The sequence below is a fragment of the Bubalus kerabau genome, chromosome 7, assembly GCF_029407905.1.
Source record: "Bubalus kerabau isolate K-KA32 ecotype Philippines breed swamp buffalo chromosome 7, PCC_UOA_SB_1v2, whole genome shotgun sequence".
NCBI lineage: Eukaryota > Metazoa > Chordata > Mammalia > Artiodactyla > Bovidae > Bubalus > Bubalus kerabau.
In genome coordinates this window covers 68,202,989-68,218,800 of record NC_073630.1, presented here as the reverse complement: position 1 = coordinate 68,218,800, position 15,812 = coordinate 68,202,989, and the positions used below count along the sequence as shown (strand labels likewise).

Sequence of the window (15,812 nt, the reverse complement as noted above, 5' to 3'; positions counted from 1 at the left end):
CCTGGTCTTGTTTTTGCTGACTGTATAGAGCTTCTCCATCTTTGGCTGCAAAAAATATAATCAATCTGACTTTGGTGTTGACCATATAATAGTATGCATCTACAAATCACAAACTCCCAGTGCATTCCTCTTCCTCCCTCTCCCTTGGCAATGACAAGTCTTTTTTATATGTCTTGAGTCTGTTTCTGTGTCACAAATATGTTTATTTGTGCTATATTTTACATTCCACATATAAGTGATATCATATGGAATTTATCTTTCTCTTGCTTACTTAGTGTGGTAATCTCTTGGTTCTTACACATTGCTGCAAATGGTGTGATTTCATTCTTTTTTATGGCTAGGTAGTATTCCATTGTGGAGAAGGCAATGGCACCCCACTCCAGTACTCTTGCCTGGAAAATCCCATGGACAGAGGAGCCTGGAAGGCTGCAGTCCATGGGGATGCTGAGGGTTGGACACGACTGAGCGACTTCACTTTCCCTTTTCACTTTCATGCATTGGAGAAGGAAATGGCAACCCACTCCAGTGTTCTTGCCTGGAGAATCCCAGGGACGGGAGAGCCTGGTGGGCTGCTGTCTATGGGGTCGCACAGAGTCGGACACGACTGAAGTGACTTAGCAGTAGCAGCAGTATTCCATTGTACATAAGTACCATATCTTTATCCATTCATCTGTCAATGAGCATTTAGATTTTTTCCATGTCTAGGCTATTGTGAATAGTGTTTTCATGAATACAGGGGTGCATGTATCTTTTTGAATTACAGTTACGTCTGGATGTATGCCCATGACCTGGATTATATGGTAATTCTGTTTTTAGTTTTGTGAGGACCTTCCATACTGTTTTACAACTTATTATACATTCCCACCAACAGTATAGGAGGGTTCCCTTTTCTCTGCACTCTTTCTAGCATTTATTTGTAGACATTTTAGTGGTGGCTTCTGACAGGTGTAAGATGGTAATTCATTGTAGTTTTGATTTGCATTTCTCTAGCAATTTATACTGTTGAGCGTCTTCTAGTGCCTATTGGCCATACGCATGTCTTCTTTGCAGAAATGTCTATTTATATCTTCTTCCCATTTGTCAATTAGGCTGTTTATTTTGTTGTTGCTTTTAGTTGTATGAGCTGTTTGTTTATTTTGGAGATAAGTCCTTGTTGGTCACATTGATTGCAAATATTTTATCCCATTTTTTTTTTTTTTCCTTCAGGATTTCCTTTAAGGTACAAAAGCTTGTAAGTTTGATTAGGTCCCATTTGTTTATTTTTATTTCTATTGCCTTGGGCAAGTGAACAAAGACATTAGTACAATTATGTCACAGGATATTGTGCCTATGTAGGTGTTTTATGGTTCATGTCTTATATTAAGTCTTTAAGCCATTTTGAGTTTATTTTTGTGCATGGTATAAGAGTATGTTCTAACTTCATTGATTTACCTGCAACTGTCCAACTTTCCCACCACTACTTGTGGAGGTTCTTTTCCCATTTTATATTCTTGCTTCTTTTGTTGAAGACTAATTGAAAATAGGTGTGTGGGTTTATTTCCAGGCTTCCTGTTCTATGCCATTGATCCCAATGTCTGTGTCTGTTTTTTTTTTTTTTTTTTTTTTTTTTAACCAATACTGCTATTTTGATTAGTGTAGCTTTGTATTGTTGACTTAAGTATGGGAGTGTTATGCCTCCTGCTTTGTTCTTTTTTCTTTGTATTGTTTTGGCAACATATATGAATTTTTTGGATTATTTGCTCTAGTTCTGTGAAAAATGTCCTGGGTAGTTTGAGAGGGACAACATTAAATCTGTAAATTATAGTATTGCCATTTTCACATTATTATTTTTTAATCCAAGAGCATGGGATATTTTTCCATTTCTTTGAATCATCTTTAGTTTTCTTTCTTCATGTTTTATATCTCTCAGCATGTAATTCATTCACCTCCTTGATCAGATTTCTCTGAGTATTTTATTTTTGGTGTGGTTTTAAAAGTACTCATTTTTAATATTCATTTTCTGGTATTTTTCTTTTAGGGTAAAGAAATACAACTGGCTTCCTAACATTAATATTGTAGCCTACTACTTTATTGAATTGGTTTATCTGTTCTTATATGTTTTGTGTAGATTCCTTAGGATTTTTTATATGTAGTATCACATATTTTAATCCTATATATATGTATATTTTATATATAGTATTATCTGCATATAGTAACAATTATACCGCTTCCTTTCATTTTGGATACATTTTATTTCTTTTACATGCCTAATTGCTGTGGCTAAGACTTCCAATACTATGTTGAATAGAAGTTGTGGGAATAGTCATCTTTGTCTTGTTCCAGATTTTAGTGAGAAGGCTTTCAGCTTTTCATCATTGAGTATTATACTAGCTGTGGATTTGTTATACATGGCTTTTACCATACTAAGATATGTTTACTCTATACCCACTTGGAAAGAGTTATTATCATGAATGGATGTTGACTTTTGTGGAATGCCTTTTTGCTATTGAGATGATCATGTGGTTTTTGACTTGTGTTGATGTATATTACATTGATTTCTGTTGAACTATCCTTATTAACTTTGAATGAATCCCACTTGGACATGGTGTGTAATCTTTTTTATGTGTTGTTGGATTTAGTTTGCAAACATTTTATTGAGAATTTTTACATCTCTATTCAAAAATATTGGCCTTTAGTTTTCTTTTTTGGTGGTATCTATGTCTGGTTTAGTTATCTAGGTGATGGTGGCTTTATTAGAATGTCTTTGGGAGTCTTCTTCCTCTTTTGGAAGACTTTGAGAAGGATCCATATAATTTCTTCTTTGTATATTTAGTAGAACTCATCTGTGAAGCTAGGCTCCCCAGAAGGCTCAGTAATAAAGAATTTTCCTGTATGCAGGAGATGTGTGTTCAATCCATGGGTCGGGAAGATCCCCTTGAGGAGAAAATGACAACTCACTGCAGTGTTTTTGCCTGGAGAATCCCATGGACAGCAGTGACTGGTGAGCTATGGTCCATAGGGTCAAAAAGAGTTGAACACAACTGAAGTGACTTAGCATTCATGCATGGAGTGGATCTTCCATCTTTCTTGGAAGGCTGTGGATTTCTAAGAACTGATTTTTGCTGTTTCTCATAGATTTGGTATGGTTGCATGTTCATTGTCATTTGTCTTAAGTTATTTTTTTAAATTTCCTTTATGATTTTCTTGCTCATATTGGGTTTTTAGTACATGTTGTTTAGTCTCCATATAATCATTTTTTTCTCATTTATTTTTCTGTGATAGATTTCTAGCTTAAGTCAGAGAAGATACGTGAAGTAATTTCTGTACTCTTTAATTTGTTGAGGTTAGTTTTGTGTCCTAGTATGTGGTCAGTCCTAGATAATGTTCCATGTGCACTTGAAAACAATATGTATTCTGTTTTTCGTATGTCCTGAAAATATCTTAGGTCTCACTTAAGATTGTATCATTTAAGATCTCTACTGCCTTATCCAGCACAAGCTGGGATCAAGATTGCCAGGAGAAATATCAACAACCTCAGATATGCAGATGACACCATTCTTATGGCAGAAAGCAAAGAAGAACTAAAGAGCCTCTTGATGGAAGTGAAAGATGAGAGTGTAAAAGTTGACTTAAAATTTAACATTCAGAAAATTAAGATCATGGCATCCAGTCCCATCACTTCATGGGAAACAATGGAAACAGTGACTGACTTTATTTTGGGGGGCTCCAAAATCACTGCAGATCACCATGAAATTAAAAGATGCTCATTCTTGGAATAAAACCTATGATCAACCTAGACAGCATGTTAAAAAGCAGAGACATTACTTTGCCAACAAAGATCCGTCTAGTCAAAGCTATGATTTTTCCAGTAGTCATGTATGGATGTGAGACTTGGACTATAAAGAAAGCTGAGTGCTGAAGAATTGATGCTTTTGAACTGTGGTGTTGAAGAAGACTCTTGAGAATCCCTTGGACTGCAAGGAGATGCAACCAGTCCATCCTAAAGGAAATCAGTCCTGAATATTCATTGGAAGGACTGATGCTGAACCTCAAATGCCAATACTTTGGCCATATGATGTGAAGAAGTGACTCATTGGAAAAGACCCTGATTCTGGGAAAGATTGAAGGCAGGAGGATAAGAGGGATGGCAGAGGATGAGATGGTTGGATGGCATCACCGATTTGATGGAAATGAATTTGAGCAAGCTTTGGGAGTTTGTGATGGATGGGGAAGCCTAGAGTGCTGCAGTCCATGGGGTTCAAAGAGTTGAACACGACTGAATGACTGAACTGAACTGATTGCCTTATTTCTCTGTCTTGAATATCTGTTCATTGATGTGAGTAGGTTATTAAAGTCTTCTACTCTTACTGTATTCCCATGAATTTCTCCCTTTTTGTTTGTTAGTATTTATTTTATGTATTTGTGTGCTCTTACATTAGGCTTCCCTGGTGTCACAGATTGTAAGGAATCTGCTGGCAATGTAGGAGACCCAGGTTCAATCCCTAGGTAGGGAAGATCCCTTGGAGAAGGAAATTGCAACCCACTCCAGTATTCTTGCCTAGAGAATTCCATGGACAGAGGAGTCTGGTGGGCTATAGTCAGTGGGGTCACAAAGAGTCAGACACAACTGAGTGATTAAAACACACTCACACACACATTAGATGCATATATGTTGATGACTGTAAAGCCTCCTCTTTTACTGATCTTTTTTATTATTAGTATCCTTTGTTATATTTTTCATGGCCTTTGTTTTAAAGTGTATTTTTTCTGGTAAGTATTGCAATTCCCACTTTCTTGTCCTTTCTGTTCACATGAAATGTATTTTTCTATCCCATCGCTTTTAATCTGTGTGTGTGGGTCCATGGGAGCCAGCATATTATAGACTTAAAAAAAAAATTCTACCTACCACTCTATGTCTTTTGATTGTAGTATTCAGTCATTTAAAGTAATTATTGATACATATGTATGTATTAACCATTTTAAAACTTGTTTTCCAGTTGTTTCTCTGCCTTTTTTTTTCCTTTTGTGTGTGTGTGTGTGTGTGGTTTGGAGGTTTCCTTTTATTTTAAGCTTGTGTTCTATTCCTTTTGGTTTTTGTGAATCTTTCTCATCCACATTTCATTATTTTAATATCCTTTTTTACATCTTTATGATAATACTTTTGCTCTTTCTTTGTGTTTCATTGCTTTCTTATATAGTCTTTTTTCCTTTTGATCTGTATACTGGCTTGTTTAAGTGATTTACTTTACAAATGTAATTTCCTTTTTCCCGTATTTTCTTGCTTCTTTTCTATTTAGAGAAGACCTTTCAATATTCCCTGGTGGCTCAGACAGTAAAGCATCTGTCTACAATGCGGGAGATCTGGGTTCAATCCCTGGGTTGGGAAGATCCCCTGGAGAAGGAAATGGCAATCCACTCCGGTACTATTGCCTGGAAAATCCCATGGACAGAGGAGCCTGGTAGGCTACAGTCCATGGGGTCGCAAAGAGTCAGACACGACTTAGCGACTTCACTTTCACTTTCAATATTCCTATTAGTGTAGGTTTGCTATTGTATATTCTTTTGACTTTTGCTTGTCTGAGAAAGTGTTTATTTCTTTTCCTATTCTAAATGATAGTCTTGCTGTGTAGAATATTCTAGACCACAGAACGTTTCCTTTCAAGACTTTGAATAAATTTTTCCACTCCCTTCTGGCTGTCACTGTTTCTGTAGAGAATTCAGCTGATAACCTTAGGGAGATTTCCTTGCAATTGACTCTGTTTTTCTCTTGCTGCCTTTAGAACTTTTGACTTTTTTTTTTTTTTTTAATCTGTCTTGTAAGTCTGTTTGATTTCATCTTCCTTGGGATCCTTTGTGTTTTCTGTGTCTGGATATCCTTTTCCTTCTTTAGGTTTGGGGAATTTTCAGCCATGATTTCTTTAAATACATTTTCGATCCCCTTTTTATTCTCCTTCTAGAATTCTTTGTAGATTGGCATACATTATATTATCCCATAGGTCTGTTATAGTGCTTTAACTTTTCATTTGGCTTTCTGTCTGCTATTCTGATTGTGTAATTTCCATTATTCTACCTTCTGGATAACCTTTTTGCTTTTGCATGACTCATTCTGCTTCATTGCCCATATACCAGCTTTTAACTTGGCAAAAGAATTTTCTAATTTTTCTTGGTTCCTCCTTATAGTTTATAGTTTTTTATAGTAATCTGTATTTCTACTGATAGCTTTTCTTCATTCCCTCAGTATTTACATTCTTTTTTTGAACTCAGTGTCTGTTAGTATGAAGATGTCTTTTTAATTGTTTGTTCCTTCAGGGAAATTCTCTTGATCCTTTAGCTGGGAGTGGTTCATCTCCTTCTTTATTTTACCTTTATTTCTCATACTTTGTGAGTTTAGTGCTTCCCTGATAGCTCAGTTGGTAAAGAATCAGCCTGCAATGCAGGAGACCCTGATTCAATTCCTGGGTTGAGAAGATCCCCTGCAAAAGGGAAAAGCTACCCACTCCAGTATTCTGGCCTGGATAATTCCATGGATTGTATAGTCCATGGGGTCACAAAGAGTCAGACATGGCTGAGTGGCTTTCACTTGTGAGTTTAGGGAAAATAGTTCTTTACTATAGTCTTGGAGGGCTTTTCCAGTCAGGAATATCCCTGAGTAGCTTATGTGGGTTTATTTATTTATTTTTTTTAATGTGAGGGCTACTTTTATTTTGGATGTTAGCCATCTCTTTCCTTGGCATATGCTGGTCATTATCCCTTTGACAGGGAGTGTTCAGGGTGTTTGATGGTTCATGCAGTCTCCTGGGCAAGAGGAGGCATGACCAGCACCCACTTATGGTACCCTTGGCAATAGTAGGGATCTGTGCCCACCTCTGGAATCTGAGATAGCAGCAGCAACTCACGCCTGTCCTTGGAGCTTGTTCAGCTGGTCCCCTGCCACTTGAGAATGCATGCACAGTCCTTAATAAATATAACTTCTTGCTCAGTGTTTCTGACATAGTTTTACAATGTTAAGAAACTTCTTATGTCTAGTGACTGTAGGCTTTCTACAAAACCACCTTGAGCCTTCTCACCAGACATGCAGCAAGGCCAGTCTACTGACACCAGGTTGTGGTGAGGGAAAGTACAGTGTTGGTTGCAGAGTACCAAACAAGGAGAATGGAAAGCTTGTGCTCAAAAGACCCAAATTTTCTGATGGCTTTGGGGGAAGTGTTTTTGAAAGCCAATGTGATGGAGGGGTTGTAGGGTGCATGATCAGCTCATGCACAGTTCTCTGATTGGCTGGGGGTGAGGTAACAGGATGATTCAGGATTCTCAGACATCAGCCTTCTGGTTGTACCTGGTGTGGGGTCTTTGTGTTGGTGTTCAGTATGCAGTTAACCTCCTCTACCTGATGGGGGTTTTAGTATCAGCAAAATAACTTGAAGACATGGCTCAATATATTATCTATGGCCTTTGAGGAGGAACTAAGGGTCCTGAACTTTGTTTTATGGCTAAACTATTATTATTTTGTCTTGCTTGAGTGCTTTCCTTTATTTTTGCCTTTTCTCACTTTTCTTATTAAATTTGCTCTTTGTAACTCAGGGAAGGCAGAAGAGGATAAAGCTTTTCTAAAAACAAGAGCTAGGGGACCTGGGGTTGTATGTGTGTTGGGAGAAGGCAGTCTGTTCCCAAGAAGGCCTTACAGGGTCCTGTTGGTTTCTGTTTGAATAATTTTCTTTTATGTATGTAAAACTGAGGCCTCTGTGCTGGTGCTCAGTCACTTAGTGGTGTGCAACTCTTTGCGACCCCATGAACTGTAGCCCACCAGGCTCTTCTGTTCATGGGATTTCCCAGGCAAGAATACTGGAGTGGGTTGCCATTTCCTTCTCCAGGGCATCTTCCTGACCCAGGGATCAAACTTGCATCTCCTGCATTGGCAGGCAGGAAACCTTTGTATGTTAAAGTATTAGAGCTAAATTAAAAAAGGGGAATGTTTTCAGCAAGACTGGGATCAAATTCTTCTTAGACTAGAATATTTCACATAAACTGGAACTGCCAGTGAAAGTCCAATGTGAACACATGCCATTTAATTTCCATTGAAGTTGCAATATTCTGAGTAAAACATGCCTATGAGTAAAATAATAAAATATAATCAGAATAGCATTACAGTAGTACCCTACTGGGATTTAGCCACCAGCAGTGGAAGGGGCTGTTCCAAAAGCATCTGTCTTTTTGGCAAAATTCAAATGCAGATGCTCTCCTTACTTTCGTAATGCTACTGAGATTTCCATTTGATTACAGAAATGGTTCCTGCCCTCTGTTGCTAGACCTGAGTCATTTGTTTGCCCTACCTGTTATGTTGAGTTGTCAAATTGCTTTTAATGAGAAAAAAAAAAAAAAAAAAAAAAAAACTTCCTGAGAAAAGCCCAATGAAAAGCATTAGCAACTGCTTGTAATTTAAACCCAGGTTTGCCAGCATATATCCTTTTCCCAAATATCAGCTCTATTTGTATTTCCTATATGCTGGATGGCAACAGTTGCAAGCTCAGATTATTGTTCTTATCATGCCATGGTCTCCTGTAAATGCTGTCCTATAAATGCTGACCTGTTATATATTTCTGCTGTCCAGTTATTTCCTTGTAAAGGACTGATAAGTTAAAAATATTTAGAAACTCAGGACTTTCTTATAATGCAAAAATAAAAGACTAATATTTTATCCTCTAAAAGTGAGATGATAAGAGTCTGTGTACACAAGCCTTAAAATACAGTGATGTGTGTGTAAACTATTGAGATGGTAAATCTGGTTGGAATTGGTATTTCATCATTATTTTTTTGCTGATTGTCGGCATACATATGATTTATGTTTCAGTTTACTCATTTGAAAAATATTGAGATAGCACATATGTTGAGAAGATATACATTAAAATTTCATTAAATAGAATATATGTATATTTATCTGAGATTAACTATATCCCTTAAGACACTATAGGAGTACAACTGACTACTAGATGATGGATATCTCATTTAAATGGTTTGTCTTCTGGAGAACATTTTTTATCAACATATCTCATTCTAGTTATCTAAAAAAGTGACTTGTGGAAAAATTATCTCTTGAAATATTTGTTTTCTTCTGGATTCATAATTTTATGTGACACAAGGGGACAATACAGAACAGGTTAAAATTTATAAATAAAGTAAAACCAATCAGGATTATGGACAGAACATTACTCAAAAGAGAAATTATGGTTAGTTGATTATGGAAATTGAAAGAGCAACATGGGTGCAGAGGTTAAGTGGAAATTATGCAGCCAAAATTTAAAAGAAACATACAAGAAGTGTTTGAAAATGAAGGATTGTTATGGCAAGTCAGAATACCAATAAGAGTATGAACTAATTATATTATGTAAATTAAAGCCTAATGAATGAAAGAATCTTCTAAAGCTATCTTATTTTCAAATAATGTAAGAGATAATCTTTGTGGACTATGTGAAATGACATCATTAGTGCATAAAATATTCAGAGTATCACATCCCTGCAATTAGCAGTTATGTTGAATATTTTTTGTTTACCCTTTCTGAGATATATTTTCCACATTTCTCTAATCTATTCTGTGCCCTGGTAATGTCAGTCTCCTGTCAGAACTCCTTTACCCACATCTAGTTGGGTGACAGAGTTTATTAGGCATATTACTAAGGACAGGAAGATAGCCCAGTTAGAACATGCTATCTGCTTATTTCCTTATCTGCCGTGCTATGGATTCCTTCCCTAGACCTCAGCCCTTAGCATCTGTTGGGCTACATGTTTTGATCTCTTACATGCAAAATGGGAGAAATTATTTGTATTAACATAATTACTGTATTATCCCACTGTGGTAGATTAGTTAAATATATGTAAACCTAGAAACAAATAATGATGTAACAACTTTAAAAAGTTAATAATATAAGAACAAAGTATCAGAAAGAGAAGTTACGGAAAGAATTCCATTTACTTTGGGGTCAAAACGAAAAAAAAAATACTTAGGAATAAACCTACCTAAAGAGGCAAAAGATATCTACTCCAAAAGTTATAAGACACTGCTGAAGAAATTGAAGACAACCACTTTTCTGTTTAGAATGGAAAAGTAACACACTAAAGTGAAATTTTTTGCTGCATTATTTACTTCCTATGTAATTTTCATTTCTGTTAACCTTAGTTTTCTAACCTATAAGATAGTTTTAACAATACTAAATTTTAATAACAGTTGTAAAGAGATCATGTTAATGGAAGACAGATGGCTGGAAAGCACTGTTCTGGTACACAGTAGGAATCTGCTATGCCTGAGACACCTAGAGTCCAATTTACTAAAATAATTTGTAAAGAAATTAAACTTTGAGTTCTTATTTTTTTATTTCTTCCCTTTGAAAAATTATTTCTATAATCTTGTGTTTAATGTGTTTTGCTTTCTTATTATTTATGCCTTAAAACTATGTGGCCAACCATCATGATTTTGAATTGCTCTGGTACAGTTCAAATTTTGATTTATTTACTCCAGATTTTCTTCCAATAGAACTTGTTTTTTTGGAAAGCCAATGTTTTTGAGTTTTTTTTTTATCTTTTAAATTATCTTTATAGATTAAACACAGTTATTTGATTCTAATCTGTTATAGTAGTTACATTATTGGATTTTGACTTACAATTTATAAACAAAAGCCAGTATTTAATAGAATTTCCAATCACATTCACCAGTCAAAAAGGAGCTAAATCATTTCTGAACCTAGAATATCTAGAAATGGAGACATAGCCTTTGATTTTCAGTAATCTAAGTTCATTATCCAATTATTTAGTATTTGTCTTGGATGTTCATGAAGGTAAATAATATTGCTATGTATCTGGACTTATGATGCTTAGTAGTGAAACAAAAGTTTTAAAAGGATATTCACCTGAGTAAGAATAGCTCTGGAGGAACATATTTTGTGACTACCATTTTATTCTTATGAGTAGGCTCCTCATCTCATGCTCTCTACTCAACAAAGATCTTCTATAAATCCCCTTCTATTATTTTCCTCTCCTTTGCTCTACCTTTATTTTCCTTACAGTTTCACTCTCTACATTCAACTTGATACCATCAATTTACATTGCTTCAATTGTCAGCTATATACATATATACATATATGTGTGTGTGTATACATATATACAGATATATATATCTGTATATCTGCATTCTTCTGGCTCTTACTTGATATATGGACCTAAAACTCTATGAATTCAGCATCTCCACTTAAAATTTCTCAGGGACCTCAGAAACTCAGCATGTGTCAAACTCAAATCACTCAGCCTAAATTTATTATGTTGTGGATTAGTATCACTCACTCCACTGTTGAGCCAAAAATCCATTCTTCCTTTACTTATTCCTCCTCCTTATCTTTCCAATAGCCAGTAAGAAATCCAACCATCTAATCCTCTGAGTCCTATCATCCAAATATTTTTTTGAACCTATTCATTCTTCTGTCCCATTTGTCCCAAGATTTCTATCATGATTTAGAACACAGCCACTTCTTTCCTGGATTAATGTTTAGCCTTCTAATAAATCTCTCTGTTCTGAGTTATTTCTGTGTCCACATGGTCTCCACATAGTAGCCTGTTTTTGCTTTCTTTTTGATTATCATTCATTTGCTAAAATGAAGTTAAAAGGAAGCTATTGTTGGATATTAATATCTTCAGTTATTAAAAACTAGTCTGACATTCATATATAGAGAGAGTTTGTCCAAACTCCAGTCTAAGTTGGTTTCCAGTGATTCTTATCAAAAGGAATATCACAAAGCCAGTTGTGAGTTGGTGGGAGGAGGAGCAGTGGTTGCAAAATGATCTGAGTATTTGAGGTACCCATTCCTCCATTCTTGATTCAACTGGGATAGTTCTGCATTTATCTTTTTGTATATTTTAGTTCTGCATTATTTTTTTCTTGAAGGAAAGATGTGACAATGTTTGGAAACCATTATTATGTCATTTTCCATATAAAATTATTCTTTATTGAAAACTCAATACAGGTATGCTTACTAGAAAATATCCTGATAAGCAAATCCATATATCATATTCTATCCCCTCAGAGTCCTAAATTTCCTTGGACATTAGTTTTGTTTTCAATAGAGTGTAGTTTATTTCATTTTTCTTATGTTAGGTCTGTTTCTTCTCTCTCCCAGACGCAAATCAACTTCTCAATCAAAACTAATTTAACTTATTAAATGTATTCTTCTTTTAATTATTTTTTAATTGAAGGATAATTGCTTTACAGAATTTTGTTGTTTTCTGTCAAACTTCAACATGAATCATAGGTCTACATATATCCCCAATGCAAAGATAAAATTTTCAAAAATATTTCCATAGGTGCATGGATTTATCTCTGGGCTTTCTATTTTGTTCCATTGATCTATATTTCTGTCTTTGTGTCAGTACCATACTGTCTTGATGACTGTGTCTTTGTAATAGAGCCTGAAGTCAGGCAGGTTGATTCCTCCAGTTCCATTCTTCTTTCTCAAGATTGATTTGGCTATTTGAGGATTTTTTTATTTCCATACAAATTGTGAAAGTATTTGTTTTAGCTCTGTGAAAAATACCGTTAGTAGCTTGATAGGGATTGCATTGAATCTATAGATTGCTTTGGGTAGTATACTCATTTTCACTATATTGATTCTTCCGATCCATGAACATGGTATATTTCTCCATCTATTAGTGTCCTCTTAGATTTCTTTCACCAGTGTTTTATAGCTTTCTATATATAGGTCTTTAAAGGAGGCAAAAATATACAATGGAGAAAATACAATCTCTTTAACAAGTCGTGCTGGGAAAACTGGTCAACCACTTATAAAAGAATGAAACTAGACCACTTTCTAACACCATACACAAAAATAAACTCAAAATGGATTAAAGATCTAAACTTAAGACCAGAAACTATAAAACTCTTAGAGGAGAACATAGGCAAAAAACTCTCCAACATAAATCACAGCAGGATCCTCTATGACCCACCTCCCAGAATATTGGAAATAAAAGCAGAAATAAACAAGTGGGACCTAATTAAAATTAAAAGCTTCTGCACAACAAAGGAAACTATAAGCAAGATGAAAAGACAGCCTTCAGAATGGGAGAAAATAATAGCAAATGAGGCAACTGACAAACAACTAATCTCAAAAATATACAAGCGACTCCTGTAGCTTAATTCCAGAAAAATAAATGACCCAATAAAAAACTGGGCCAAAGAACTAAATAGACATTTCTCCAAAGAACACATACAGATGGCTAACAAACATGAAAAGATGCTCAACATCACTCATTATCAGAGAAATGCATATCAAAACCACAATAAGGTACCATTTCACGCCAGTCAGAATGGCTGCAATCCAAAAGTCTACAAGCAATAAATGCTGGAGAGGGTGTGGAGAAAAGGGAACCCTCTTACACTGTTGGTGGGAATGCAAACTACTACAGCCGCTATGGAGAACAGTGTGGAGATTCCTTAAAAAAACTGGAAATAGAACTGCCTTATGACCCAGCAATCCCACTGCTGGGCATACACACTGAGGAAACCAGAATTGAAAGAGACACGTGTACCCGTGTTCATTGCAGCACTGTTTATAATAGCCAGGACATGGAAGCAACCTAGATGTCCATCAGCAGATGAATGGATAAGAAAGCTGTGGTACATATATACAATGGAATATTACTCAGCCATTAAAAAGAATACATTTGAATCAGTTCTAATGAGGCGGAAGAACCTGGAGCCTATTATACAGAGTGAAGTAAGCCAGAAAGAAAAACACCAATACAGTATACTAACGCATATATATGGAATTTAGAAAGATGGTAACGATAACCCTGTATACAAGACAGCAAAAGAGACACAGATGTATAGAACAGTCTTTTGGACTCTGTGGGAGAGGGTGAGGGTTGGATGATTTGGGAGAATGGCATTTTTTTTTTTTTTTTGGAGAATGGCATTTAAACATGTATAATATCATATAAGTAACGAATCACCAGTCCAGGTTCAATGCAGGATATAGGATGCTTGGGGCTGGTGCACTGGGATGACCCAGAGGGATGGTATAGGGAGGGAGGTTGGAGGAGGGGTTCAGGATGGGGAATACATGTACACCCTTGGTGGATTCATGTTGATGTATGGCAAAACCAATACAATATTGTAAAGTAATTAGTCTCCAATTAAAATAAATAAATTTAAAATAATAAAATATTTCCACAAGTATATACTCAAGAGAAATTGATTTTATAGTGAAAATACAAGTAGTAGTCCAAAGAAACTATTTGTTGAAGTACTTTCTCACTTTAATAAAGTCTGATATTTCTGTTTATGATTTTATATGCTGGTATTTTGGGTATGAATAGCTCTAGGCTCAAGGCACGGGTTATAGACATTACTAATTTGGTTAGGGTTATAGATTCTTCTATGCACCAATAGTTTTGTTTTGTTGATTCTTTTACTGAAAAGCATTTTGATCCCTGTGTGCTATTCCCTGGCTCACATTCCAAAAGCTAACAGGAATACTTGCACCTTTGTTTCCAGAAACCAGTGGCTTATCTGTTTTAAACTGCATTATGGCATCTATGACCAAATCAGTTAAGAATAATACTCAAGGTAGAATCTATTGGCCACACCAGCTCAACTTTTATTAAATTTTTATTAAATATTTGTCCCATCATTTGAACCACCTAATTTTGGAGTTAATTCTGCTAATAATTGCTGGGTTAAAGAAGAATTTTCTCATTTGTAATATCTTCATGCTCTCTCTGACCTTCAATCTCTCCATCTTTTACTAGGACAGAAAAGTTGGGGAAAAAAGGTTCCCAAAGATATCCATCCTCTGTGGCCTCTGCTAGTTCCCTTCAATCAACACAAGAGTGAATGTATCTCATCACTATGGCAACCATCTGCTTTCAGTAGGTTATTTCTACTATCTCTGCTTTTCATTACAGACTCTGTTTTAGTAACTCTTTACTAAAATAAGATTGCCGTGCTTAGCATATTCCTAACCTGAGTTCTCTTATTTCTTAAATCTGCAACTTTCTACTTTTAAACAATTCTGAATAAATTTTACTTCAGTAAACATTTTAAACAAATAGTATAGTTTTGTCAAAAGGACAAATATACTATGCAGTGGCACAAAAATAGTTGCTAATTGGATTTAAAGATAAAGATAGAATCAATGCTTTATGGAAATGGGTATCTTCAAAATATGCCTTATTTGACCTTGTTAAGCAGTTCCACCAACTCCTAAACCAATTTTAGAGTTAACATTTGCTGCTACTGTAGGTGATTTGACGACATTTCTTGGTTACTTACTGACTGGTGCATGGCAGAAATTTCCAGAGGGTTCTCTCAGTTAAAGTTTAATTATTCAGTTCAGTTTAGTCGCTCAGTCGTGTCCGACTCTTTGCGACCCCATGAATCGCAGCATGCCAGGCTTCCCTGTCCATCACCAACTCCCGAAGTTTACCCAAACTCATGTCCATCGAGTCGGTGATGCCATCCAGCCATCTCATCCTCTGTCGTGCCCTTCTCCTCCTGCCCCCAACCCCTCCCAGCATCAGAGTCTTTTCCAATGAGTCAACTCTTCACATGAGGTGGCCAAAGTACTAGAGTTTCAGCTTCAGCATCAGTCCTTCCAATGAACACCCAGGACTGATCTTTAGGATGGACTGGTTGGATCTCCTTGCAGTCCAAGGGACTCTCAAGAGTCTTCTCTAACATCACAGTTCAAAATCATCAATTCTTCAGCACTCAGCTTTCTTCACAGTCCAACTCTCACATCCATCCATGACCACTGGAAAAACCTTAGCCTTGACTAGATGTACCTTTGTTGGCAAAGTAA

At 35.9% G+C, this 15,812-nt stretch overlaps 1 protein-coding gene across 16 annotated transcripts in view; it reads left to right on the top strand.

The window, feature by feature from the left end:
* Nucleotides 1-15,812, top strand: part of LOC129657824 (uncharacterized) — a 238,042-nt gene that overhangs the window by 46,814 nt on the left and 175,416 nt on the right. For 14 of the 16 annotated variants that reach the window (XM_055588453.1, XM_055588452.1, XM_055588454.1 and 11 more), the window contains exon 3: nucleotides 14,761-14,880. The exons of the other annotated variants lie outside the window; for them this stretch is intronic. In XM_055588453.1, the coding sequence (XP_055444428.1) occupies nucleotides 14,761-14,880 (120 nt within the window). The remainder of the gene's footprint in view (nucleotides 1-14,760; nucleotides 14,881-15,812) is intronic. 16 annotated transcript variants of the gene reach the window in all.